Source organism: Etheostoma cragini, chromosome 19, assembly GCF_013103735.1.
Source record: "Etheostoma cragini isolate CJK2018 chromosome 19, CSU_Ecrag_1.0, whole genome shotgun sequence".
Lineage (NCBI taxonomy): Eukaryota > Metazoa > Chordata > Actinopteri > Perciformes > Percidae > Etheostoma > Etheostoma cragini.
In genome coordinates this window covers 5,746,937-5,773,906 of record NC_048425.1, presented here as the reverse complement: position 1 = coordinate 5,773,906, position 26,970 = coordinate 5,746,937, and the positions used below count along the sequence as shown (strand labels likewise).

Below are 26,970 nucleotides of genomic sequence, written 5' to 3'. Positions count from 1 at the left end.
CCCCCCCCCCCCCCCCCCCCCACTAACCTCTGCTTGGAATAAGCACTGTGTTGCTCTCAGCCTGGACATCCTGTTTGTTGCCCTGGGCCGGCAGGGCCACTCTGCTTTCACTAGCATGAAACTGGCAGTGGATCTGGGCACTGGCCCATGCAAGCATCTCACTGGGACACAGTCAGATAACACAAGGGTTACACAAGGGATGTACAGAGCGATTGGTTAAAATGATTAATATAAGTGTCCTGCATGGCACTGTCCCAGTCTATATGAGGTCCCAAGACTCTACAAAACAACCCAGGTGATCACGTAAAATTGTAAAAAAAACATACCAATCCAAAAATTCAAAAATAAAAAACATTTCAAAAGTTCCTTATACATAGCAGAACTCTTAACCTGGCCCATGGACCTGCATGATTATCATAGAGCAATTCTTTATTCTAAATTTCTATCATATGTTTATGATTCTTGACTTTTGCAGTACTTGTTTTTCCCTTTTCTCTTACTATGTTTGTTGTGACCGTTTTGCACCAAAATATAAAGGCAACAACTCATCAACATCCTTAACAATACGGAGATTACAGAATAAAAACATAAATACTGTTTTTTAGGAATATCTCCCCCACATCCGTTGTCAATAATAGGGTACCAGTTCTTGTTTCAGCACACAAGGACCTTTGTCTTCTATCTAGATTATATGTAATGATTTTGAGTCAGTAAGTAAGTAATCTTTGTCGATTTGGATGTGCCTTCAAAGCTTGGCTAAGTCACGATGTTTTCTCACCAAATAGTTTTGTTTGGCAATATTTATCGCATCTCCTTGTCTATGATCGGTGAAGAGGTTAAATCCTACCTGGTGGCAGAAGTGGAGAGGTGGGAAATCGGGTTGGTGAATGTTATGAGACACTCCATGAGCTCCCCGGCGAGAAACACGGGGCCTCTGGCCATGGAGGCCACCACCTCGATCATCTGTAACGTTAGACACCAACAACACTACTTTACCAAGCCAAACATCAAATCACTAATATGGAGAATGCACTGGGATCCTTAAATACTTTGCTTTGTTATTCCAGCAAGATGAACAGTTTTGTATGAACACACCACTACAAGCTAGCTAGTCAGACTGCAGACAGAAGTTAACTTGTTTGGTACTGCTTGCTAGCTAATGGCTGCTGTTTTAGGAGTAATTTAAACACATACCTTGGCCTCAACGTTACTACGGAAAGACAATTACGCTGTCTTAACCCAAGGCGGACCTACATTTACTTCTAGAAGAAAACGATACAAAATGTGACTGCGTTTCCCGAAGAACTAGACATTGCGTATCTGGTTAGTTAGCTAGCATCCCAGCTACAGTAAACAGATGTTCTATATCCGCTGTTGTTCGACCAATCACGAACCAGGAACAAGGAAAACAAAGCTCACAAAGATTAGTATCAGGAAAACACATAATTTCTTAAGTATTCTGCTTAACATCCTATTGTTATCTTAATCTTAATTTAACATGTTTATACACACGGAAACTCTAGTTTAGAATTCCCGTTCCATTTTTTTGGTAAACCATTTGGTGCCATGATTCATTTTCCTAGGGTGGCGAAGGCATAGGTCGCCCTACTCTCCCTCTGATTGGCTAGTACTCCTCGGCTTCGTTGGTTGGGTTAGCTAGGTATACGCAAGAGTAGGATTTTTTTTTTTAGGTTTAGGGTATGTCAAGGAAAGCCAGTCAGAGGCAGAGTAGGGCAGAGTAGGGTGGGACATGCCTTCACCATCCTGGGGAAAAAAAGAAAAAAAATCCGCCCCATGGCACAGCTAGCGAGGGGTGGACTGTTGCCATGGTCATTTAAAGGGAGGCGTAATCTATCTTCAAATAACTAACACCTCACATTCTACAGAAGTTGTTTTACAACAATTGTATATTAATCAAAATGTGTGATGTCTGTCAATATAAAGGAGAAATAATACGTGGGGACGAGTATTATCCCCCCATTTTACTCAGAATGATACAGGCTCAAAAGCGGCTTTTTGTTGGATTGTTATATCCCTCATGTAGGCTTGTCAGGCATTTACTTCCAGCCTGTTTACCAATTCTAACTCCATTAAACCCAAACAACAATTTACCATTCTTGGATTTTTCATTTAAGGTAGAGTTTGTAGCTTGGTTGAAGTTTGATCAACGTATGTTGAAAAATGAGGCGTAGTTTGTAGGCAGCCTGAGATCATTTGTTGCCTGACAGATTTCTCAGAGGGCAACAAAAAGCCCTTCTATGAGTGGTACATGTATTTGCATATTCAGCGCAGAGTGGTATGTGCTAGCAGAAGCTACAGGGTCCTGACTGAGGTCGGTTTGGAGCAGCAGTGGGATGACGCCGTCTCTCAGGTATTGTATACAAAAAAAGCTTCTACATAATTAATTATTAATGTGCTAAGTTATCTGTTTGCGTCTTTGCAACTAACCGCCGGTTACTGACATGTTTGCATAATATCGGCCCTGCTGTCCATCAGGGAAAAGTGATCACCACTTTTTTAACCATTTTGTTTGATCTTCTTTAATGTCTTTGTAGGTGTCCCGGATGAACGACTGAGATCGGCGTCCTCAATCATTTCTGTCAACTGCTGACAGCGCAGACACATCCGGACTCCATGCAAAGGGGGGGACGGGGTCTGCCATTTGTTAAACACAGGAATCCATAAGGTGACGGGGATGCAAATCGCTTCAACTAGCTAGCCCCCGAGAATATAAACATGTGGAGCTGTAGTGGCTAAATTACCTTGTGGATCATAGTAATCTTATAATGGCACTGGGACCTTCTACCCAAAGGTGCAATTATTTACCTGCAGGTATTCAAAGCTCGTCCGTTGGGAACCGGTTTAACCTACAGGAATAACTATTTGAAACTTACAGAACCACTTAGAATTTTAGGATTTCTAGGTCAAAAGTGTAGCTTACCTCCTTAGTGTTTTTGCTCCATGTTGAAGGCACTACAAACTAACTCTGTTGACATAAGGTGGTGACAACTCCCTGTCATTAATCACAAGTTTTCCTGTTCCTATTCAAACATACTCAAGTTCCACATTGCTGGCTATCCTGCTAAAATGACTACAGAGTGGGGTGAAAAATCCTCAGCGGACCTTATGAGCAGGTATGCCTCCAAGGAAATGGGATATGCAGTGCCCAAGGAGGGTTGGCGTATCTGCCTGTCTCATGAGTTCAAGGAGAAGAGAAAGCCCTTTCAAGCAAAAGATGTCTCGCTGTCCAATGTTGTGGAACACATCGGTCTTGGAGTCAGGTGAGACATGCACTCCACAATGTACAAACCCTACAAAAGCCCATGGCTACAGTTTTCTGTGATAAACAAAATCCTCCAACAAATAATTGCCATTGGGAAAAAAAAATCAACATTCATTCAACAAATAGTTTTTAACACGTGCATTGCACACGCACTAGAGATAGTTTCTTCTAAAAGGTTGTTTTCAGTTTACACCTGTGTGTCATTGCAACCTGTATCAATCAACCAATGTGGATGTTTTCCTGTAAAGTACCAGGACAGGAATTAGCTTATAGTGTCATATTACAGCTACACCTCTTCTCTCCAAGTGCAATCTTGCCTTGAAACGGTTGATGCTGTTGTAAGCTATGCTTTCCGTGCACTCAGATAATAAAACATTTACTTGTCCAAAACAAGGTAGTTTAATTTGCAGTTAAAATCATACATTTCAGCATTCACACACTGTGGCCGAGGCTGCTGTACAAGGTGCCACCTGCTCATCAGATACACTCACACACTTTTAAACACCCATGGCGCAGCATCAGGGGCAACTCATTAATCCATAGCTGCCCCTAGACTTTAGCTTAGCCTTTGTTTTTTTTAACAATGGCTAAAGACAGAACTATTTCATTTGTCTATATTTTCTGTCACTGTGTACAGATAGCACCTTAAACTTCCAAAGGGGATGAAGTGTTCTTCTGTACTCTTGTCTCCCATTTTGTTTGGTCTATTCAAGTGCAGATGATAGACTGTTCTTTGTGTTTCCTGTCTATGATTTTGCCTCTGTATTTCCACTACAAGCAAATTAGACAGATTCAGTTCAAAAAGCGTTCTTTATAAATGTTCTGTTGGATCGAAAAGGGTGTGGTCAACTTAAAAGGCTTCCATTGTTTTCAGAGGCAATTGACAATTGGTTGACCCATCTTTAAAGTGGTACATGAGCTCTGGTCCCAGGTCAAGTTCAAGGTGCCGGTAATTTAATTCTCCAAAACTCCTGCATTAAAGACAGGAAGATTTGAGGTGATTCATTATTTGTAGTCACACAAACCTGTGTCTGCTTTTGAAGTGAGTACAGCTTAAAACTCTGCATCCAAATTGTCACCCTACAGCTACAGAAAAACAAATCCAGCACAGATCTCAACATCTGTTGATCTGATTGCATTTGTTTTTCCAACGACCTGCTGATTTCCATGATGCAAAGTCATACATTCTGCAGCTTTAGCGGATTGTTGGGCGCACGGCCAAAGATTGGTGCAACAATCATCATCTGTCCGTCATATGGCCTGTTCTTTAGTGATTTGGACTTTATGGGTTTCCTATTGATGACCTTTGACTGAATAACTCATGCTTTTATATAATTCCATCTAAATCACAGCTATTAAAGCTTCTACTTTATCGCATTGTCTCCTCACGTAACACCTGTAGTGCAACTGAAGAAGAAGTTTATTCTCAATATGACATGTCATTTCCTTAGAGCTGCCAGAAAACCGTTTAAACAGTCCTCGTTAAACCACAAACTTGCTTCACTTCTTCAATCTGTTGCTATACAACAACCATACTGCTTAGGACAATGCAAAGGTGTGTCTCTGTCTGTGTAAACGCCATGACGTTTGTCTATTGTGAAGATTAATGTGGTAGTCTTTAGGCAGTAGGATGAGGTTGTCTGGAGTGTGTTAAACCCTGGGAGAGCCACACCTTCAGCTTCTCATTATTTGAGGCTGAGGTGGTTACTATAATACATAAAAAATACTGTACATACAGGAGTGCCTTTTTTGCAGAGAAAAATATATAGAAATACTTTAAACTGTACCCAAACAAGCTAACTGTGGAACAATAAACTAATGCAGTACTTTATAGTTAAACTTTGAAAGTAAGAGAAATTCAAAATTTGTCTTTAACCTATTTCATAGACATAAGTTGCAATTGATTGTTTTTCACCAAAACCTCCCCCAGAGTGCCTCATCAGTGGACCAATGCTTCCACTTAAATCAGCTGAATGGTAAATGTGTATGTGATTAGATATCAATTAGAAGGACTGGAAAGGTTAGCATACTTAGGGCCCATTTCAGAAAGCAGGTTTAGTGAGAACTGAGTTTGTTAACCCTGAGATGAGGGTTACTCTGGGTTTTCTGTTTCAGAAAGGGAGGTTAACCAAACCTGAGGGGTAACTCCAGCCCGTTTCAGAAAGAGAGGTAACTTAACCTCTGAGTCAGTTACTATGGGAACTAAGCCCGAGAACCTTACCTGGTCGGGGCAGGTTTTCTGCTCTGTCTCCTTCCTCTGACACAGCGCTCCTTCATTTCCTCATTCATTCAGTCAGTATCATGCACATTTTAGCACAGTGTTGTCTTCTGCATTCATAAACAAACGCGTTTGTTTAACCATGTTAGGCGGATTAGAAAACTTTTTTTTTTCTTCAAACATGGCATGTTCTATTGTCTACGATCCCGTTGATGAAAGAGCTGTATTACTTCGCAGAGTTGAACATACCTCGGAAGATCAAATTGAGGCCTGACCAGATGTAGGCTACTTTCATTTCCAGATAACTACCTATTATTTGAGAGATATCGATTTTCTTCAGTCCATCAGATCTGTAGCCTAAATAACCTTATCTGTCCTCATATCACTGGCTAAATCCACTCAGAGTTCAGGGTTGGACTCAGTTTGTTAAACCTCCTTCCTGAAACGGCCCCCAGGTCTGTATTTATAGATTAATTCTAGCTGAGCCGCAGAACAAGAAGATCCTCACAATAATGCAACCTGCCATGGCTTCACATAACTCGCTTGAGCTGATGCTATTCATCTCCTGAGTAGAGCTGTATTGGCAGACCATTGTTGTGTCTCTGGACTGAGCTTTTCCTGTGATGTCATTGTTTGCAATACAGACAGGCCCTGCATTGGGATGCACAGCAATTTTGCAGTTGCATTGGATCTTCCTCACAACAACAAGAAAGCTCTTTGATGCTGAAACATAATTTGTGTGTAAACACGGTCATAATACTGAGCACAAAGCTACATTTCTTTCTTTTTTTTTATGTTTGATGCCGCAGACTGTAGAGCCGTTGAGCCACATTCATTTTAGGTTGCTATGCTGGAGTTTCTGGTAACCTTAGGTGCGTTCTGGAATGAAACTGTAACCCATAGTGTTAAAGAACAGATGCTTTTCCAAACAGCAAATGCTATATTTCTAAAAGGTGTGTTTAGTCAAAATTGATCGATACTACTGATCTGAGTGGTTTAACGCCTGCTTTAAAGGGGAAAAGCCTGCTTTTACAAGCAAAACAGAAATGACTGTTGAAGCTATCATTTATTTTGAAGCTTGTACTCTTTGGTTTCCACCAGTGTAGGGATTCTTAAACCGTTTAATGTCAGCCCAAATAAATATGCCATACACCACAGATGGATGAAAAAACTAGAGATGCCAGTGGTTCTGTTGTAGCACTGAACTACATATTTTAGCCATGCTTGTTGAGCATCTGTAAATTCAGCCATTTGAGATTTTGCATCGAGCAAATAACCGAAAATTGCAGTATCTGCAAAGTATGTGCATAGTCAATGGTGTTGTTCACCAACCTGTCAGCTTTCTGTAGATATATTAAGAAATGGAACAGAAAGCGTGTTTATTGCATCCTGACCTTTCAAAGACCCCTTAAAATCCAGGAGCTAAAAGTGATGCAGGCTACATGTAATGAGGGGCATCATTTGCACGGCTGCAGCCTGTTTTGTGCGGAGCTAATGGCTTACCTACTGAAATACAACTTCTCCCCTCAGCAGTAACTTTCTACTTTATTTGGCACATGAGGGGAAAGTGTACCACATCTAAGATCTGAGCTCACGGCATATACGGATGAAGAGTCATGTTAACTGTGATATTCTAAGGCTGGGGTGCGGTTTGAAACCTTTTGTAACATAGCCTTATTAATATTTTACGCCACAACCCTGGTGTGGATAGCGAGTGCTGCACCTAGATACACATCCATGCACACATGGACACATAGTCACACTGCAAACAACAACAAACAAATAAAGTAGAGCTTCCACCTTGACCTCATTCCACTTTATCTTACAAGTGCCTCCTTCATGAAGTTGCGCAATTCTTTGTGTGTGTGTGTGTGTGTGTGTGTAAACCGCATGTTAACTAATTGTTGTTCAATTGCTTGTGGGCTGATTTGATAATTAAGACTGTCCCTATTCATAACCCTTAACACATGACTATAGTTAGGATGCAAGTATTACCACTGACTGTCTGACTATTTGTTGATGTCCTTGCTTGTTTTCTGGCATCTACATTTATTTTCTCATTTGCATCCTTCCACTCTTGATTTTAAGGTAATCTGTGTACAGTAAACTTATGTGTTCATCCAGGTATCTAAAGTGGTGGTACAAGAAGACCCAGGTGGAAAAAAAAGCTCCATTCATTGATATGTTTCGTGCCCAACCCTTGCATCAAATATATGGTGAGTTTAGATCTATCTTACAGAGTGAAGACAAGTGGTTATCTACGGTTTTATCAACATGTTTCAGTTTTGTGGACTACCAGTATAATTCTGATTATCAATTTGAAATCTTGGACCAAAACCTATTTTGACTCTTTAAATTTGACCAGTTAAGGTCTTAATAGCAATTAAAATGTGACTGAATCCAAGATGACACCATACCCTAATCTGCAGGTGCTCCACTTGGCGGTATTGGAGGAGGCACTATCACAAGAGGTTGGAAGGGGGAATTCTGCAGATGGCAACTAAACCCCGGGATGTACCACTACAAAACTGTCACAGCAAACCAGGTATGTAGGATCTGAAATAGAGAAAAATTCACTTGATGTCCATGGATACTAAATCCTAAAGAAAAAGTACATATTATCTGGTTGTACATATATTTTGGTCCATGGACAATGGCTTCTAGACTTAACTGAATCCCAGCAATCAAAGTCCACCAGCCTGTTAAGTCAAGGTTTATAGAAGTCCCATATTTTGTGACTGGCTAGTTTTGAGATACATTTATACACACACAGTACAGAAAAAAAAGTTTGGACATACCTTCTCATTCAATGCGTTTACTTTATTTTCATGACTAATTTTTTCTTAGTTCACAGTGTGTTTGCGACGTGGTGGACAAACCGTTTACCAGCAGGTGCTATCTGTAGAGCGTCCTCCCACACTACAAGGTTGGAACTGGGGCTACTGCGGAGAGTATGCCTTCTATCATGCCTTGTACCCCCGCGCCTGGACCGTCTACCACCTGCCGGGACAGAATGTCACCTTAACCTGCAGACAGATTTCCCCTGTCATCCCCCATGACTACCAGGTACCATCCCTGAATTAGATACAGTCCAATAGAGTTATGATACGTTTGTTGCAATAGACATTACATCTTTTAATATTGTGGATTATAGAAAATACAACAAGGACTTGAAAATGAATAGATTCCAAATTCAACCATCACATCTTGGCCATTAAGACTAAAACTAGACCAATATTACCTTACAGCAGTCAGCAGCAGTGGATGTCGGCAGATAAGTAACAAGAAATTGTAGCAAAGAAATGCCAAACTAGGTTTGAGGTCATTTAGTGAAGTGTAACCATTAAATTTTTCCAACTGTCAAAATCTAGTTCATTAGTTTAAATACTTACAATATTTATACTTTTTCTTTTTTATATATATGTATATATATATATATATATATATATATATATATAAAATCAAAAGACTCGAGAAGTCCAATTGAATTTGCACAAACAATAAATAGTATAGTTGCTGAAAAGCACACAAGCTTATAAAGATAAATGTGGGCTAATGATTCACTTACTCTACATAACAGCTTGTTGAAGCCAAGCAGTCAGGGGGTTAAGATATGTCCTACTTACAGAATACTGGGAACTCATGACTAAAAAGAGCATCCACACAAAAACTAAAAAATGTTAGGATCAATGTCATAGATAGATAGATACTTTATTAATCACAGGGGGAATTTTAGGCATCCAGTTGTTCCAGTAGTGTATCTCACATACATAAAAATCATTCACAGAAATTTAAAGAGTTAAGAATTCGTGAATTAATTACAAAGGTCTGGTATGGACTGACCATGTGATGCAATGACCATGATAAGGTGCTATGGTAGAGTGAACAGTGCAAAAGCTTATTAAATATTAACTTTTTAAAGCTTTTTTTCTTTCGTCAGGATCATTGTTGATCCTTGCTCATGTTCATTTTTTTTGCAGTAAATTAGTCATTTGGTTGCTAGGTTAAACAGGTCTATGTACTGTATGTTGACATGCTGGTTCTACAAAAGTTTTCTACAAATTCCACCATGTATATCGCCCTTCTCTCAGGACTCTAGTCTCCCAGTGGCAGTATTTGTGTGGGACATAGAGAACAAGAACGACTTTGCTTTGGATGTCTCCATCATGTTCACTATGGTCAACGGGTCGGGACACAAGGATGACAAGAGCGGGGGACACTGGAATGAACCATTCCACCTGGAGAAGGAGGGGGAGGCGGTGTCTGGGGTCTTGCTACATCATTGTCCTGCAGTGAACCCTTACACTCTGTGCATCGCAGCCCGAGAACAGGTTTGATTTACAAGTTTATAATTTTTAGCAGCTTCAAGGTTTTTGTAAGAGGTTTTACTGTACACAAACAGTTATCAGGGAACAAAAAGGATTTGCAACAATAGTCTCGGTTATCTGGTAGGGGAATTATAATAATCAAATGATTGTGAAATCTGTGGTGTTAATGAGCATTAGGTTTTAGATTTACCAAGACTGTGTGTGCATGCATGCGTTTAACAGCCCGACAGAGAGGTCAGTCACCAGACAGCGTTTAGTCCAAAGGGAACCTGCAGCAGCCTGTGGAGTGACCTCATCACTGACGGACAGCTGGACTCTCCTACAGGTTAGTGCTTAAAAACAGGGTGTGAAGGATGAGACGGATTCATAATGTTTCCTCAACATGAAGCAGAAACATGAGAAAGAAGTGGAAACTAGAATGAAACAAACTGATACATATTAGAACACCCACAAAAGCAATAAATCACTTCATTAAACACTGAACAGATATGACAAAAAACATAAAATAGACATTGGGGTAACTCTTTTCAAAATGATAGTTCAAAAAATAAGAGCAAGGTTTAGTTAGTTGAATAAATAAGTGGTGAATAAAGAGCAAAAGCTAAACCACTCCATTTCCTTAAAGTAAAAAGGAGGTTGTTAACCAATTTTGTGATATTTTCTTTATATTTCAATTATTTTAATACTGTTCTGTAGTACAGACTAAGAGTTTGGACACACCTTCTCATTCAATGCGTTTCCTTTATTATCACTGAAGGCATCAAAACTATGAATGAACACATATGGAATCAAGTACTTAACAAAAAATGTGAAATAACTGAAAACATGTCTTATATTCTAGGAGGGCAGCACAATTAATCAAACTTTAATCATGATCACGATTTTGACTTCCCACGTTCAAATTTGTGTGATCGAGCGTTTAAAAAAAAAAAAATGTTTTAAGCGTCATTTCATAGCCCATGTACCGCTCCGTAACCCACTGTCTGAACATGTGCCAGTCAGAGTAGTTCTCTGCACCCCGTGCAGCTTAGTTTCTAGATGTAGACAGTCACAGAGGACAGGGTAACGGGAGGAAAATTCAACAGATAGCAGTCGGTTATACGTCGGTCTCAAGGTTTACCAGTTTACCAGTAAACGCAACGTTTTGTCCCGTATGTGGTTTTTCAGACAACAGCAGTAAGCCGTGCTAGTTGGTGATAGTAGCGTATGTTAGCTGTTAGCTCCTCTAGGTCACACCGGTGCTAATTTCCTTGCATCCGCTGCAATGTTGTTTATATGGATACGGTTTAATTTTGCGTTACATGACCCATTTTGTCTGTAAAGCCGTGCTTTATGTTTGATCTCTCCTCTACTCTCTCTCCTATTACTCTCCGCGCCCGGCCACATAGGGGCCGCCGGTCCACACTTCTGACATTTGTCTACAGTTTTAATTTTAAATTAACACAGCTGTATACTGTTAAGTATGAGGGGCAAACCTGTATTTGTACCAGTGTGTCCGTGGGTAACTCTGCTATCGCAGCCACCACTGCGAAGAACACAGAAGAAGTTATTGAATGCAACTTCAGTTGGTAGAGTAACAGCGTGTGAGTGTGCAAAGCAGTAATCAGAGCAAAGGGTGGCTACTTTGAAAAAACTAGAATATAAGACATAATTTCAGTTATGTCACACTTTTTTGATAGGTACATAATTCCATATGTGTTCGTTAATAGTTGTGATGCCTTCAGCGATAATCTACAATGTAAATAGTCATGAAAGTAAAGAAAACTCATTAAATGAGAAAGTGTGTCCAAACCTTTGGCCCGTGCTGTATAGTTTTGAGTTTGATAGAGATGCCAGATATGACCCATGTTAACCTCCATCCCTGATAAACCTCTGCAGGATCCAGCCCGCCGACGCCTAAGGGAGAGAAGGTGGCAGCAGCGTTGGCTGTAGGCTGCTCAGTGCCAGCCCAGGACCATAACTGCCTAGAGTTCTGCCTGGCCTGGGACATGCCCACAATCACCTTCGGCTCTAGAGAGAGGGAACACATCAGGTATGTCAAACACACGGAAAACACACATACTGGGAGGTGCTTTGCAGAAATGTAAAAGCTGGGGGTTGTCATAGGTACAGATAGATTTCTCCCTGTTTTTCTAATACATTTGTTGCTTTTAACTGAACAAAGACCACACTAGTGTTTCTTGTTAACTTTCTTTGCTGTGGTTGTTTGGTTTCGGCCACATAGGTTTTTTTTCCCCAAGATTATTTTTTTGGGCATTTTATTGACAGGGCAGCTGAAGAAATGACAGGGGAGAGTGAGGGGGATTGACATGCAGCAAAGGGCCACAAGTCTGAGTCAAACCCCTGCGTCAAAGTATAGTAAATCTCTATATATATGGCCGCCCGCTTTACTAACTGAGCTATCCAGGTGCCCAGTTTGGGTCACTTTCATTGCTGAAGTATTAAAGATAATGGCTGTCCATGCTTACTTTTAAATCCCATTCTTAGATGTGTTTTTGCATTTATGTCAAATTGCAGCCCACTAATTTGGTATGTATAATGTATTGTGGCCAAAGTACAACTGGCCTTCCCAAATGCAAAAAAAACAACCTTTAGTGACACGGAATTCCAAACAAATATACTTTCAACGCCTTGTCCTATTTTAAAGCCTCAGGCCCAACTGACACAACTTTGACCTCTAGTGGAATACTATGTAATGCAAGGCAAAAGATAGACCTTCTAAGATACAAGACTTTTGAAATGTTTATCAAAATACAATGTTTTCTGCTTTTGTATTTGCATTTGTTGAACATGCAGTGTCCTTGTTTCTCTAACATAAGCTTGTGGCTTTTCTGTGTCCAGGAGATACACACGTTACTTTGGGACCAAAGGGGACGCGTCCCCCTCGCTCAGTCACTACGCCCTAACACACTACACACAGTGGGAGAAGAGCATTGAGGAGTGGCAAAGACCCATACTCCAGGACAGGTAGTCTGTACATTACATTAAAAATGAGCACTTGCTTACAAAGAAAATGATAAATTACAATGACCTCAACACCAATCAATAATTTTGTCTGTCTAAGAACTCTTAAAATGTCTTCATCCTCTCACCATGGATTGTGTTGCAGTTCTCTCCCCTCCTGGTATAAGTCAGCCCTGTTTAATGAGTTGTACTTCGTGGTGGATGGAGGGACAGTGTGGACAGAGCTACCAGAGGATGCCGATGTCAGTGGTGGGGTGCGCAGCAAGGACGGCGGGCTGCCAGCTCAGCCTGCTGTCATCAAGGAGTTTGGCCGTTTTGCCTACCTAGAAGGTAAGTGCCAACGAAACGTGTTAGTCCGCAAAACTAGACGCATAGTTTAGGGCTCAAATAATGAATTGATTAGTTGATGGACAAAAGAATTCCTCTGCAATTAAGCAAATAGTTAAGCATTCTCTGAATTCTCATGCAATGTTGTCATTTATTGAACAAAACAGAAATCTGTTGCACAAGAGAAACTAAATTGTATTCTGGGTTGGCAAAAGTAAATCTGCCTATATTAAATATGTGACCAATATTACTATGTTATTGTCGTTTCCCAGGTCAGGAGTACAGAATGTATAACACCTACGATGTGCACTTCTACGCCTCCTTTGCACTTATCATGCTGTGGCCCAAACTTGCCTTGAGTTTGCAATACGATATTGGTGGGTGAAGTTCTGTTGTCTTAATGTTTTATCAATTATCTTAGCATGTGTATTTGACAAAGCGCAATACAAGGGTTTATTTAGGGGCATAAATCTCTTCTCAGCTGGCAGTGTGGTTCAGCAGGACCCCACAGAAAGGCTCCATCTGATGAGTGGGCGGTATTCTCCTGTCAAGGCCAAAAATGTAGTTCCTCACGACATAGGAGACCCAGGTAGGAGAAAGACATTGTCATTATCTACAGCGATAACTCAATGTTTAATTTGAATAGGTTTAAGTGCATTTATGTGCTGACATTCTAAACTGCCTTAAAAAACGGCATTTTTACCGGGCAAGTTTTTTACCATCATGAATTGTCTCTCAGTACGACATGATGACTCTGTCCCTAGATGATGAGCCATGGCAGAGGGTAAATGCCTACCTCATCCATGACACTGCAGACTGGAAGGACCTGAACCTGAAGTTTGTCCTGCAGGTCTACAGGGACTTTCATCTCACACAGGACAATCAGTACCTGCAGGACATGTGGCCCGTCTGCCAGGTATAACTGATCCACAGAGTCTGCATTAGGGCTGAATGATTTGGGGGGGAAAAAAGTCTAGTTGTGATTTTGTGAAAACATTAAATAAAATGAAAAGAGGAATGACAAATATTAAATCAAATGTGACACCAAACAGTCAACTAAATATTTCCCATTCAATTGTCTTCATGACTAGCTAATTGCATTCTTTCAAATCTCGATTTTGATTTGTAAACGCTTAATCATTCAGCCCTAGTCTGCATTTTAGATCCCATCTGTAGCGTTAACACAAAACAAGTTTACTGGATTATATGGGGCTTGGTCACATTTTTATTCCACTTAACTATCTCATCGTGGTTGTTCTGCTAGGCAGTGATGGAGACAGAGATGAAGTTTGACTTGGATGGAGATGGCCTGATAGAGAACTCTGGATATGCGGACCAGACCTATGACGGTTGGAAAGTGACTGGACCTAGGTGAGAAGATGAAAAAAAACATGGTTGCCCTGAAATAAACACTATTAGTAGACTGGGTAAACCCTGCCCACTGTGCTGGCTATTTGATTTTGCACTGCAGCTTGGTCTGAAAACCTGCACGTTTTAATTCTCCTGCTTCAGTTCACAATTTTGTGGAAACCAATCACAAACTGGCTTATCTGCTTGGCGCCCTATTGGCGGGTTGAACACTGTGATGATAGAGAAGCGACCAAGCAGCCTCTTGTACATTCAACATAGCGGCCACCAGACGCCACCTAAGCGCAGCAACCTGTTGATGCCGCTGACGCTTCTATGTCACCCGGATCATTGGTCTGATTGGTTGAAGGACTAGCCAATTGCGCACTGAGTCATTTAAACTATACCCGTTGATCACGCCTCTTAAAATACAGAACAGACTCCCCAGACCAGCGCTCAATCTCAAATCTATTTAGCTTGGCTTAGTCTGGTGATAGCCAGACTACACTATCAGTAGAGATTAGGATACAGAAATACCTAGATAAGAGTATCCCTTGTTCTGAGTACACAGGACTCCCTCCCTTGGGTTCTTATATCCTAGTGAATCTTAATGCTTTGTGATAATACTCAGTCAGTATTTGCATACAGTCCACACCTAATACCACTTAAAATATAAAAATTCTTTTGACAAATTAGTAACCTTGAAACAATGAATACCGAGCTCCCAAAAATATAACTCCTATTTTGATCAAATTAAATCTAATGTTATCATTAAAATCTATTTTAATTTTTTTATTTCTGTTTTTATGTGACAGAAGTCACATTAATAAACCTATTTTCTCTGGTGTGGTTTTGTGTATTTTTATTCTACAGTGCGTACTGTGGTGGGTTGTGGTTAGCGTCCCTTTGTGTGATGTGTAAAATGGCCAAAATGGTGGACAATGAGGAGACATACCAACGTTATAGAGATATCTTGGACAGGGGCAGTGCTGCTTTTGACAAACTACTGTGGAACGGTAAGTAAATATCTATAAAATATTTATATAGTAAGGGTAGTGCATATTTAAAAACCTACAAATTGTTTATTCTGATAAAATCTTGTAAATTGCTAAATAGTGAGAGGCATGACAAAATCATTTGCTCATTCCCGCGTACTGTTAACATGTGTCGATTATTTAAAAAAAAAAGGAATTAGCTTGAGATGTAAACTGTCTTTCCTTTCCTTTATATTTTCCTTTCATGTTTAGGCAAGTACTACAACTATGACAGCAGTGGGAGAGACCTTTCTAATAGTGTTATGTCCGACCAGTGTGCAGGCCACTGGTTCCTGAGAGCGTCTGGCCTGGGAGAGGGAGACTACCAGGCAAGTTCAAACACAAGCTCCATATATTAAACTGTAGGTAATAAGCCCTGCTTTTAGTAGAGGAGCCTTTTAGCGTGTCCAAAGAAGTGCAAGATGACATAGGGTACGTCCCATACCACTTCAACTGCAACCCTGACTCCTCCATCTGCCCCCCTTCTTTGCGTCTTAGTCCCTCCCACCGAGGAGGCCCAGGAGAAATGAAAGGAAATCATTGGAGGAGAGAGGCAAAGAGCAAATATGTCTTAGAGGAATGAGACGTCCTTTCTTCTGAAGCGTGACATGAATTCGTCAGTCGTTTGGGCGGAGTTAGCAACTCCTTCAGCTGCACGGCTTCGGGGAAGGCTGCTGTCGCGTAACCTCAGCTATAGCTACTTGTTGATCCCTCCTCGATGCTAGCCCCTCGGTGCAGAAAAAAACGCTTTTGAGATGGCCTTCACCAAGGAGGGACGGAACAACTTCTGGTCCAGCTGAGGAGCTATCAAATAGGGGGGATGAGATTCAGCATTGGAGTCCTCTAAATAAATAGATGTAACTCGTGTAGGTCCAACAAAGACGACAAAATCTACAAGGATATTCGAGCAGGTCACAGGGATCAGCACGTTGTTGATGAGGGATTTCCAGGAAATCCAGCCGATTCTTGGAAAAACAACCACTGTTTACTTTAATAAACTGTATGTCACCGTTTTCATTTTCCAGAAAATGGATTAAGATCTCAGTTATCCCCCCCTTTAACTACTCTCACTCCTCGTTCTGCACTTCTCCATGCTGTTAAGGGCTATTCTGTACTTTTCCCTCTTTCTGCTTTTAAACATGCATAGTAGCATATAGCCTTTTGAAATTTGTTGTAAATATGTCTAATTGCACAGTACATTGTTTTTTGTTCAATGTTCATGACCTAACATCTCTTGCTTCCCCTATGCCAAGCTTCAAATTACACAAACCTCAATAAAGTTATTTTACATTAAGACATGCTTTAGAGCATTGTGGTTTCAGCATCATTTCTTCTCTCCCACCAGGCTTTTCCAAAAGAGAAAATCCAGAGCGCACTAAAATCTATCTTTGACTTGAATGTAATGAGCTTCGCTGGAGGCCAGATGGGGGCAGTTAACGGCATGCGTCCTGAGGGCGTGCCCGACCGCTCCAGTGTCCAGTCAGATGAGGTCTGGATTGGAGTAGTGTATGGACTGGCAGCCACCATGATCCATGAGGTATGTGTGTGTTTTAGTGTCTACACTGTATCACAATAAATGTATAAAATGTGTTGTTGTTGAAAACAAGTAATTTATCTTTCGAAGGCCTTCATTCTTAAGTTTTCAAAATCTTACTATATTGTTATTATAAAACAATTCTTAATATACTGTATATTAATGTATAATGTTCTGTTAACAAGCGGTATTCAATCTTCTCATCTAACTCTTACCTTACCTAAAAGCCTATTTCCCAAAATATATCAATATTTCTTTAAGGGTTCCACATGTTCGTTTAGGGACGCTGCCCTAGAAGAAGTAATAATAGTAGTAATAATATTAAATTACATTTTTATACTGCTTTGTCATGGACACCCAATAGTGCTTCAGGGTGGGGGGGGGGGGACTACTCTCTACCACCTGTGTGATGGACCGGGTGGGTGCACCACACATAAGCATGGTAGAGAGGGAGGAGAACATGTTTTTGGTGGTGGGGGAATCTGGAGCACCCGTAGAAAACATGCAAACTCCACAAAGGCCCAGGACGACCATGGTTCAAACCTGGTACCTTCTTGCTTTGAGGCCACAGTGCTGCAAGTAGAAGTAACTTGATGATGGTTGCCTGGCTGGTTTTATTGGCCGTGTGACATTAACTGAAATAATGCCTCACGCCTCTGCCCTTTTTTCCTTCTTAGGGCATGCTGGAGGAGGGTATGCGCACGGCAGAGGGTTGCTACCGAACTGTGTGGGAGAGGCTGGGCATGGCCTTCCAGACTCCTGAAGCCTACTGCGAGAAGGGCATCTACCGCTCTCTGGCGTACATGAGGCCTCTGAGCGTCTGGGCTATGCAGCTAGCCCTGAACACCTCGCAGAAGGATCAGACCACATCAGCTCAAACTGGAGCCGCAGACAGGAAGCGGGGACAGGACCTGAGTCATTAGACTGGTGAGGGGTACAGCGAGTTCCTCTGAAAACAACTTCCAAACTCTCCTGCAGCCACCACCCTCATCTGCACCCCCTTGCTCTGTATAACAACTTCAATTTAATCGCTTCTAATGTTTGAGACTCAATGTCAGAACTGTGATTTTGTTTTTTTGTGTTTTTTTTCCTGCTCGACAAAGTCAGTACTTACTGTAGATTATGGTATTGTTACGTGAGGAGTTCCACATGTTTCAAGAGACTGCAAGTTGTTCCAGATTATTATTATTATTAATCCTTTTTAAAGTTGTGTGGTGTTGGGTGCTAGCCCGGCTATGTCAAAATCAGAGCCAGTCTGTATTAATAGAAATTGACCTTGTTTCAGTAACATATTGTGTGTTTGCACACACACACATGCAAGCACTACATTTCACAATCCTAAATGTTTGTATATTTGAAACAAGTTTACATGCTAAATATTTGAGGATCGTTGTGTTATTATACCCTCACATGTAGTCAATATTGTCTTTAACAGTTAGGTACAGCTTTATTATTTTAAGATAATAATCTTTAAACATTAAAAGTTTCTTGGGCTGAAATATACACTTGAAAAGCAAAGTCAATTTGAAGGCTGTACTAAGGTATATATGCAATGTGTAGTGTTAGAAATAGTTGATTTTCCTTTTTTTTTTTTTTTTAAATGGCATTTGGTGCCTTGTTGCATGTTGGCCATATCTACAGTATATTATAGCGGCAACATTTGCAATGTTTTTTCAAATCAAAACTCATGACAATCATGCTAAATAAATGACTGAATGAGATTCAACAGCAGATTCATTGTGTTAATCAAAATGTACATACATTTTTTTTTAATCTTTTTTTTTTTAGGGCATACAAATAATTAGCTGCTTGACGTGATTAATGTCAAACCTATTCAAAGACATTTGGGTTTTATTGTTTCAATCTCCAAGATTGACGCGATGAAATTAAAATATTTTTCAACAAGCTACAGGGATAGAGTTTATTGAAGTTAAAGTTACTCAAGATACAGATAGGTGACAAATTAAAAGAAAAACTGAATGAATGAAGAAACCCAACATATGAGTAGGCTACAAGGAATGGCTGCATGGCTTGTCCGTGAAAGGGAGACTCATGGGTGCTTTTATTCTGATATCTTCAGGTGAGTGGTCAAGTCATTAATTTTGCTGGCAATCTGGCTGTTAGTTTGTAGAAATGCTAGAAAAAGTTGCTGTTATTTGCTGATGTGTTGTTTATTAACTAAGATTGTGTTTATATTGTGTTTTATAGATTATTTTGACGTGGCGGTGGTCGATACTTTCTCAGTAACATAGCAATCAGTGAACTATAGGCCAACAACCCATCTTTATTCAGACTATTCATTACCGTGTAGCGTGCAACTATTTATTACCGTGTAGAAAACTTTCACCGTTCTCCTTTTACATGATTATTACCGTCCAACCCTTCCCCTTTTAAGACAGGTAGCCATGTGGGCAACGTGTGTATGTGACATTATTTTGAGGGATTTACGGTTATGGGAAGTGAGGCTCTCCGTGTGTAGAAAAGTAACGTAGGCAGCAGCTGCAGCTGCCACATTGATGCTCATAGTTTTGAAGGGTAGTCAGTGAAGCTACAGCAGTCAGTGTTTTATGTTTGCTGCAAATACAAACTAAATCACCTGTTTAATGAAACATAATTAAAACGTCTCCTGGCCATTTTCCCCTGCAGAAAGCTGCTACCAGCCAAGCTAAAGCCAATTTAGTTAGCCTAAAGAAACAAGGCGTCAGTCTGTCCCAACTAACGTTACGGTTTGGAGCCACAACACTGGAAACGCAACACTAATCTACTACAGAAGTCTGTGTCTGATCTAACGTCATTTACACTGATTTAATTGTTCTTAAATACACAGAGTGTGTTGCTAGTGCGCGTGACCTGCAGGTCTGATCAATTTATCAAACCAACGAGCTGGCCCCGCTAGTCAACCACAACCTGAAATTTAGAGGAAACATGCTGTGACTGTCGTTCACGTTGGCCTGGATTGATAGTAGCCTATTATATGAATACAATGGTGTCATGCTAGTCAACCAGTGTATTTCTCCCTAATATCCCTCTCCAAAATCACTTCAGAAGAGTAACGTTAGTCACAGTACTTACTTGCTTTGGTGTTTGTAAAGCATTAAAGTTCAACAAAGAATTGTTCACATTGGAAAAGATTCTTTTTCATTTTTTTCTTCTATGTACAGCACAGGCCAAAAGTTTGGACACACCTTCTCATTCAATTTCATGACTATTTACATAGTAGATTATCACTGAAGGCATCAAAACTATGAACGAACACACGTGGAATTATGTACTTGACAAAAAGATGTGAAAACATGTCTTAAATCCTAGTTCCTTCAAAAGTAGCCACCCTTTGCTCTGATTACTGCTTTGCACTCTTGGCATTCTCTTGATGAGCTTCAAGAGGTAGTCCCCTGAAATGTTTTCCCAACAGTCTTGAAGGAGTCAGATGCTCAGCACTTGTTGGTCCTTTTGCCTTCACTCTGCGGTCCAGCTCTCCCCAAACCATCTTGATTGGATTCATGTCCAGTGACTGCGGAGGTGCAGCACTCCAACACTCTCCTTCTTGGGGTCATTGTCCTGTTGAAAAGTAAGTGATGGTCCAACTAAACGCAAACTGGATGGGATGTTGCATGTCACTGCAGGATGCTGTGGTAGCCATGCTAGTTCAGTTTGCCTTCAATTTGGATAAATCCCCAACATTGTTACCAGCAAAGCACCCCCACACCATCACACCTCCTCCTTCATGCTTCACGGTGGGAACCAGGCATGTAGAATCCATCCGGTCACCTTTTCTCCGTTGCACAAAGACACGGCGGTTGGAACCAAAGACCTTAAACGTGGACTTATCAGACCAAAGCACAGATTTCCACTGGTCTAATGTCCATTCCTTGTGTTTCTTGGCCCAAACAAATCTCTTCTGATTGTGGCCTCTCCTTAGCAGTGGTTTCCTAGCTGCTATTTGACCATGAAGGCTTGATTTGCGCAGTCTCCTCTAAACAGTTGTTCTAGAGATGTGTCTGCTGCTAGAACTCTGTGTGGTATTTATCGGGTCTCTAATCTGAGCTGCTGTTAACATGCGATTTCTGAGGCTGGTGACTCGGATGAACTTATCCTCAAAGTTTTTGCAATTTTCCGGACTGACTGACCATTTCTTAAAGTAATGTTGGCCACTCGTTTCTCTTTACTTAGCTGATTGGTTCTTGCCATAATATAGGGCTGTCGGCTGTGTATCAATCTGACTTCTGCACAACACAACTGATGGTCCCAACTCCATTATTAAGGCAATAAATTCCCCTAATTAACCCTGACAAGGCCCACCTGTGAAGTGAAAACCATTTCAGGTGACTACCTCATGGAGCTCATTGAGAGAACACCAAGGGTTTGCAGCCCTATCAAAAAAGCAAACGGTGGCTACTTTGAAGAAACTAGAATGTAAGACATGTTTTCAGTTATTTCACCTTTTTTTTATTAAAGTACATAATTCCTCGTGTTCATTCATAGTTCTGATGACTTCAGTGACAATCTAAAATGTAAATAGTCATGAAAATAAAGAAAATTCGTTGAATGAGAAGGTGTGTCCAAACTTTTGGCTGTACTGTTGATGTACTTCCCTACAAAATTGCCACAGTAGTTGAGAATGATTTATTCTAAATAGAGCTATTCATGTCATCTTTTAAAAAGTACTTTTTCTTTTATGATATCGCAATATGTACCGCAGTGGAAAAAAATATTGCAATGTCAGATTTTTCAAACATCTTGCAGGCCTAGTGGAAATCCCCAAAAAGAAAAAGATGACTTGTTTTAAACCCTAAAAACGTCCCTGGGTGGGCTTGAACCACCAACCTTTCGGTTAACAGCCGAACGCGCTAACCAATTGCGCCACAGAGACACTCCTACTGTAACACTAAGGGGGTTGGCCATCACTTTTTAAGCCCCACCCGTTTCCATTTGCTAATTTTATTTCAATGTCTATGGATCCAAAGATGAGAGTAATCTTTTCACGAAATTTAATCTTTACACAAAATTTTAGCATTTATTTTGGTCTAGATATGGCCAAGTTGGTGTTTTCATAGTAAGCTACACAAATTTTGTTGTGCTTAATTTGCGCAATTATCTTTTTAAAATTATTTTTATAACTTTGTGTCAGGTTGGTCAAGAGATGCTATGTGCCAAATTGCATGCAGATCAATTGCAGTCTGAGGATTTTGGCAAAGTAGGTTTTTGATGAATTGCAATTTCTCACGCATAAAAGTCTAGGCGGAAATATGCGTGGCCTATATCAGGGGATTTTGTTGGATCCATGGAACATAAAGATATATGAATATGTTGGCGATTAGAGATTAACTGGTGTAAAAGCACCCCCTACTGACCAATCAATACTCAGTTGACAACGACATTGCCGTTCTTAGACGATCCGATGGAGCTCGGTGCGTGGAGAGAGAGAGAGCGAGAGGGAGAGGTCCGCTCATAAAAGTTAAAACATGTAAAGACCAACAACCCTGTTAACCTTCCCCGATGGGTATTTTTATGAAAGGTATAGATTTTCAGCGAAGATATTTACGTATAAGCCATTTGTCAGCCTCTTGAGCTGTGTGTTGCCAATGCGCACATCAATCTGAATTATGTTTTTATATTTTCTTTATGCTGTCGCGATCGCTTACCGCTGCCAGGGTTTAAAACCAACGACAGTTTATTTGAAGGACAAATGTGTAATAGCCGGATTTACATCAGTTATGTTTTTCTCATTTTAAATAAGTGAGACATTAATAAGATGAATTTGATTTGGTTTATGTCAAAGTGCATTACATTTATCGAAACAAATAAGTAAGCCTATTATCATTCTGTTCAGACAGTTATTTGCAGTCAATATGTTAATGACGTTTCAAGGCTTGTTTATAAACAAAATTTAAAAAAAAACGTAATCATTGTTTACTTTAGAGATGACCTGTGAGAGTTTGATTTCCAGTTGACCTGCGTATAATCAAGAAGAAAAGAAGAAGAGAAAAAACACACGAGAGTGTAGAGTAGAGCAAACCCAAACAGATGTGTGAGAATCAAACCATATAGCCCAGCATTTTAATGTGTATTTTATAGACATAGGACTGTTAACTGTTTTCCTTATTACGCTACACTTGTGAGTCGGCACTGTTTGTTGCTGGCCAAGTGTTGTTTTTGTTGGACTTAAGTAGCTAGCCAGCTTAGCTTAAAAAAAAGCTACTTTTGTGATTTTAATTCAATATCTATGGATCCAAAGATGAGAGCAATCTTTAAACAAAATTTTGTGTAGATAAAAGGAACTTTATCTAAATAATTTGGCAGAGATTTGATAACTTTTGTGTTTGGTAGCTACCTAGGTGAATTTGTTTGGTCATCAAATGTGCATATTTTAAACTAGCAAAACTGTTTCAATAACATTTGGTCAGGTCTATCTGGAGGTGCTACCTATATACCTATATAAAATCCCCTCCTCTTCCCCTTCAGTGCGGCTTACCACAGGATTCCATCTTATTATATGACCTCCCCAATGTCTCAGATATACTTTCTAAAACCGTATTTGCAGATGTTTCTAAAACCTTATTTGCAGACGATACAAGTGTGTTTTACTCCCATAAAAACCCTGAAATTTTAATAAAGGTAGTTAATGATGAACTTGACAAGTTATCTACTTGGTACAAGTTCAACAAATTGTAACTCCTCATAAAAAAAAATCAAGTAATATATTTTTCGGTATTAAGTCTGATACATTTAAATCTTCGATGAAATTTTTTATTGATAATATCTCCATTAACAATGTTAGATCTGCTTGTTTCCTCGGCGATATACTAGATGACTCTTTATCCTGGAAAACTCACATTAGTGCCATAATTACAAAAACAGCCAAAGTGGTCGGTATACAAGGAAAAACCCGGCACCTGTGAATCAACTAAACTGGCTGAACACATATTTGTATATGCAAGCTTTCTGTTTGTTGTTTGAATAAATCACTACAATGTAATAAATTAACAATTTAAAAAATATTTTTCCCTCTTTTTCTGAGCTAGTGAAACTCTGATCTACTAGCCATGGGATTAGTCGGTCAAAACGATATGTTGGCACCAATTATTTCAGATTTGACAGCCAAAGTTATTGTCAGTGATATATTACAAGAAATCTACCAGGCTTTAATGTGGAAAGATTAGTTAAATATCCTGACAAAATGTTGTGATGGCATAAAGAGCCTCTTCCACTCTCCGCTTGACCTCGTTTTCCCTAAAGAAAATTAAAGAAGATAAATTTCGTCCCTGGGTGGGCTTGAACCACCAACCTTTCGGTTAACAGCCGAACGCGCTAACCGATTGCGCCACAGAGACTTCTGATTGGACTTCTGTTGGGTTTGATTAGAAGAAGTGTAATAAAATAAGACACCCAGACTCTTGGAAAAATACATGGTGAACATTTGTGGTCATACTGCCCAGCACTACGGGGTAGAAGTTTTTTTAAATTACTTGCACAAGCTGCAGACGTGAGATGGATTTTTGATTTAGACCAACATAAAGAGCATTTCAATAATCTAGAAGTGAACTAATAAATGCATGAATAGCGCTTCTCAAATTGTGCATGTTAAGAAAAGGCTTTACTTTAGCCAGGAGACAAAGTTGGAAAAAGCTTGTTTTGACAACATTGATTATCTGTTTATTGAATTTCATGCTACAATCAAATGTCACACCGAGATTTTTTACAGTTTGCTTGGTGCATGAAGTAAAAGCTCCCAGATTTAAAGATGGATTATTTGACATAACTTTTGTACTGAAGATAATACACTCGGTCTTGTCCTCATTCAGAGTAAGGAAGTTCCGAGATAGCCACGACTTGATATCATTAATGCCATTAAGGAGGCAGTTTAGTGCAACACTGTCATTGGGTTTATAGGCAGGTAAATTTGCAGGTCATCTTCATAACAATGAAATGACAGGTTGTGCTTATCGATTATAGCCCCTACTGGCAACATATATGAAGAGAACAGGATAGGTCCAAGAATTTAACCCCTGGGAACCCCCCAATATAGGAGGGGTTCTATATTAGAAAGTCCTACTTGTCAAATAAGAGCAAAACCATTTAAGTGCAGAGCCTTGAATGCCTACAAAATGCTCAAGGCGTGCAAGAAGGACTGCATGGTCGACTGTATCCAAAGCTGCTGTCAGGTTCAACAGCACTACCACAGTAGGATCCCCAGCATCTACAGACAAAGCTATATCACTGTGAACTCTTAGCAGCGCCGACTCAGTGCTATGACGTGATTTAAAACCAGATTGAAATTTTTCAAACACTGAGTTCTGTTGCAGAAAGACTTAACTGTTTAAATTCAACTTTTTTCCAGCACCTTTGAAAGAAAGGGCAGATGTGAGACAACACATTGGGGTCAAGATTAGGCTTTTCAAGTAGTTGCCTAACCAAAACATGTTTAAAAGCCTCTGGGACAGAACCAGAACTTAGACAACAGTTAAAAAAGTTAAGTAGACTTGACCCAATGGTGCTGAAAACCTCCTTCACCATCCTTCAGATATATTTACTTTACAATGTGACTCCTCCTATATGAAATATAACTATCAGACGAAAATATATTTAAAACCTGGCCAAGCTAACTCTTTCCTCGAATTATGTAGGCTAGCTTTCAGCAGCAGTTGCAAAGTGTGGATAAGTATGACCTTGATGAATGACAACCTTCACAGACATTAGTAAGGTACTGTCAATGGGATAATGATACAGTGTTATTGTATTGTTATGTACACAATAATTACTTGTAATGTTACAGTACACTAAAAATAAAAAAGCTATGCGTCCCTGGGTGGGCTCGAACCACCAACCTTTCGGTTAACAGCCGAACGCGCTAACCGATTGCGCCACAGAGACGAAGTTGGTGCACATTGCCCAGATCACATTGTTTGTTTATGAGCTTTGCGGCGACTTGGGCCTGGTCATAAACAAGGCGGCTGCATGCGTGGTGCTGCTGCGGGGGAAAGGGTTCATCATAGCTCAGGAAGCTCAGTCGGTAGAGCATGAGACCCATAATCTCAGGGTCCTAGTTATCCCAAAGCACTTTATGTATAGATGTTACAGGTTCTATTGGACAACCATGCTATCACTTTAATGTGTTACCGCTGCAAATTCAAATGTACCACTTGAAGGGACAGCTGTTAAATAACATTTCTCCACCTAACCTGCATCATTGCATTGACTGACAAACATGATTAAAGCGTGATTTATGGTTGTGCGGAGCTAGAATTGGCTCCTGTGCCAGAATGGATATAAAGAAGGTAAAAAAGTACATCCGGTAGCATATAAAAGTGATGTTATTACCAGCTAAGCATACTGTTTGGAAATTAGTTCCAGAAATGGAAAAAAAGTTGTGCGCCCAACGTGGGGCTCGAACCCACGACCCTGAGATTAAGAGTCTCATGCTCTACCGACTGAGCTAGCCGGGCTCCTATGCTACAGAAGAAGGTAGCGAAAATAAAGGAACAGACCATACACTTGTTATCTTCGGCCAACAATTGGGTGGCTTTATTTTGCCATGAGGTCACCAACTGCCACTCTAAAAACCTAGGGAAAACCCCTGGAATGCTGTTTTTTTAATACAATCATTAATAAAAACTAAGTCAGGCTAGAGAACTAATACAATCTGATCAACCCTAATGCATGGTAAAAAGGTAAGCGCCCAACGTGGGGCTCGAACCCACGACCCTGAGATTAAGAGTCTCATGCTCTACCGACTGAGCTAGCCGGGCTTCTGCTACAGTAACTGAAAGTTGCTACCAAGAACACGCAGCCACCTCTGCAATACCTTTATGTATTTGAAATGAATATAAAAATAATGAATTTTTATTCTACCTTGTGCACTGACTGCTCTGTTACCGAGAAAGTATCAACCACCGTCACGTCAAAACCCTAACCTAGATAGAACTACCGTTGAAAAT

The 26,970-nt window shown here is 40.2% G+C and overlaps 2 protein-coding genes and 5 non-coding genes across 12 annotated transcripts in view; 1 reads left to right on the top strand and 6 right to left on the bottom strand.

The window, feature by feature from the left end:
- Positions 1–1,473, bottom strand: part of rgp1 (GP1 homolog, RAB6A GEF complex partner 1) — a 14,028-nt gene extending 12,555 nt beyond the window's left edge. For 2 of the 4 annotated variants that reach the window (XM_034901289.1, XM_034901290.1), the window contains exons 1-3: positions 1,195–1,472; positions 848–963; positions 28–161 (exon numbers count right to left, since the gene is read on the bottom strand). In XM_034901289.1, coding sequence (XP_034757180.1) covers positions 28–161; positions 848–963 — 250 coding nt within the window. In that variant the 5' untranslated portion in view covers positions 1,195–1,472. Of the gene's footprint in view, positions 1–27; positions 162–847; positions 964–1,095 lie in introns of all 4 variants that reach the window. The other 2 variants (XM_034901287.1, XM_034901288.1) reach the window with 2 other exon arrangements.
- Positions 1,474–2,250: 777 nt separating this feature from the next.
- On the top strand, positions 2,251–18,761 carry gba2 (glucosidase, beta (bile acid) 2). 3 transcript variants are annotated; one of them, XR_004660585.1, is made up of 19 exons: positions 2,251–2,371; positions 2,556–3,281; positions 7,626–7,717; positions 7,931–8,046; positions 8,349–8,567; positions 9,593–9,832; positions 10,052–10,154; positions 11,708–11,861; positions 12,671–12,796; positions 12,939–13,123; positions 13,393–13,497; positions 13,602–13,709; positions 13,885–14,036; positions 14,385–14,491; positions 15,341–15,483; positions 15,715–15,830; positions 16,847–17,038; positions 17,713–18,029; positions 18,184–18,761. XR_004660585.1 is itself a non-coding variant. In XM_034901285.1 (19 exons), the coding sequence occupies exons 3-19, from the start codon at positions 3,088–3,090 to the stop codon at positions 17,956–17,958; spliced, it is 2,598 nt and encodes an 865-aa protein (XP_034757176.1). In that variant the 5' UTR covers positions 2,251–2,371; positions 2,556–2,686; positions 3,061–3,087; the 3' UTR covers positions 17,959–17,964. The 3 variants fall into 3 exon arrangements, 2 of the variants coding, with proteins under 2 accessions (XP_034757176.1, XP_034757177.1); XM_034901285.1 differs by lacking the exon at positions 18,184–18,761 and having other exon boundaries at positions 2,556–2,686; positions 3,061–3,281; positions 17,713–17,964; XM_034901286.1 differs by having other exon boundaries at positions 17,713–18,761.
- Positions 18,762–21,831: 3,070 nt separating this feature from the next.
- On the bottom strand, positions 21,832–21,905 carry trnan-guu. The gene has a single exon. It is a non-coding gene; the product is annotated as a tRNA-Asn (tRNA).
- A 2,387-nt stretch (positions 21,906–24,292) lies between these two features.
- Positions 24,293–24,366, bottom strand: trnan-guu. Its single transcript has one exon. It is a non-coding gene; the product is annotated as a tRNA-Asn (tRNA).
- A 1,466-nt stretch (positions 24,367–25,832) lies between these two features.
- trnan-guu lies at positions 25,833–25,906 on the bottom strand. The gene has a single exon. It is a non-coding gene; the product is annotated as a tRNA-Asn (tRNA).
- A 499-nt stretch (positions 25,907–26,405) lies between these two features.
- On the bottom strand, positions 26,406–26,478 carry trnak-cuu. The gene has a single exon. It is a non-coding gene; the product is annotated as a tRNA-Lys (tRNA).
- A 230-nt stretch (positions 26,479–26,708) lies between these two features.
- Positions 26,709–26,781, bottom strand: trnak-cuu. The gene has a single exon. It is a non-coding gene; the product is annotated as a tRNA-Lys (tRNA).
- Between the last annotated feature and the right edge of the window lie 189 nt (positions 26,782–26,970).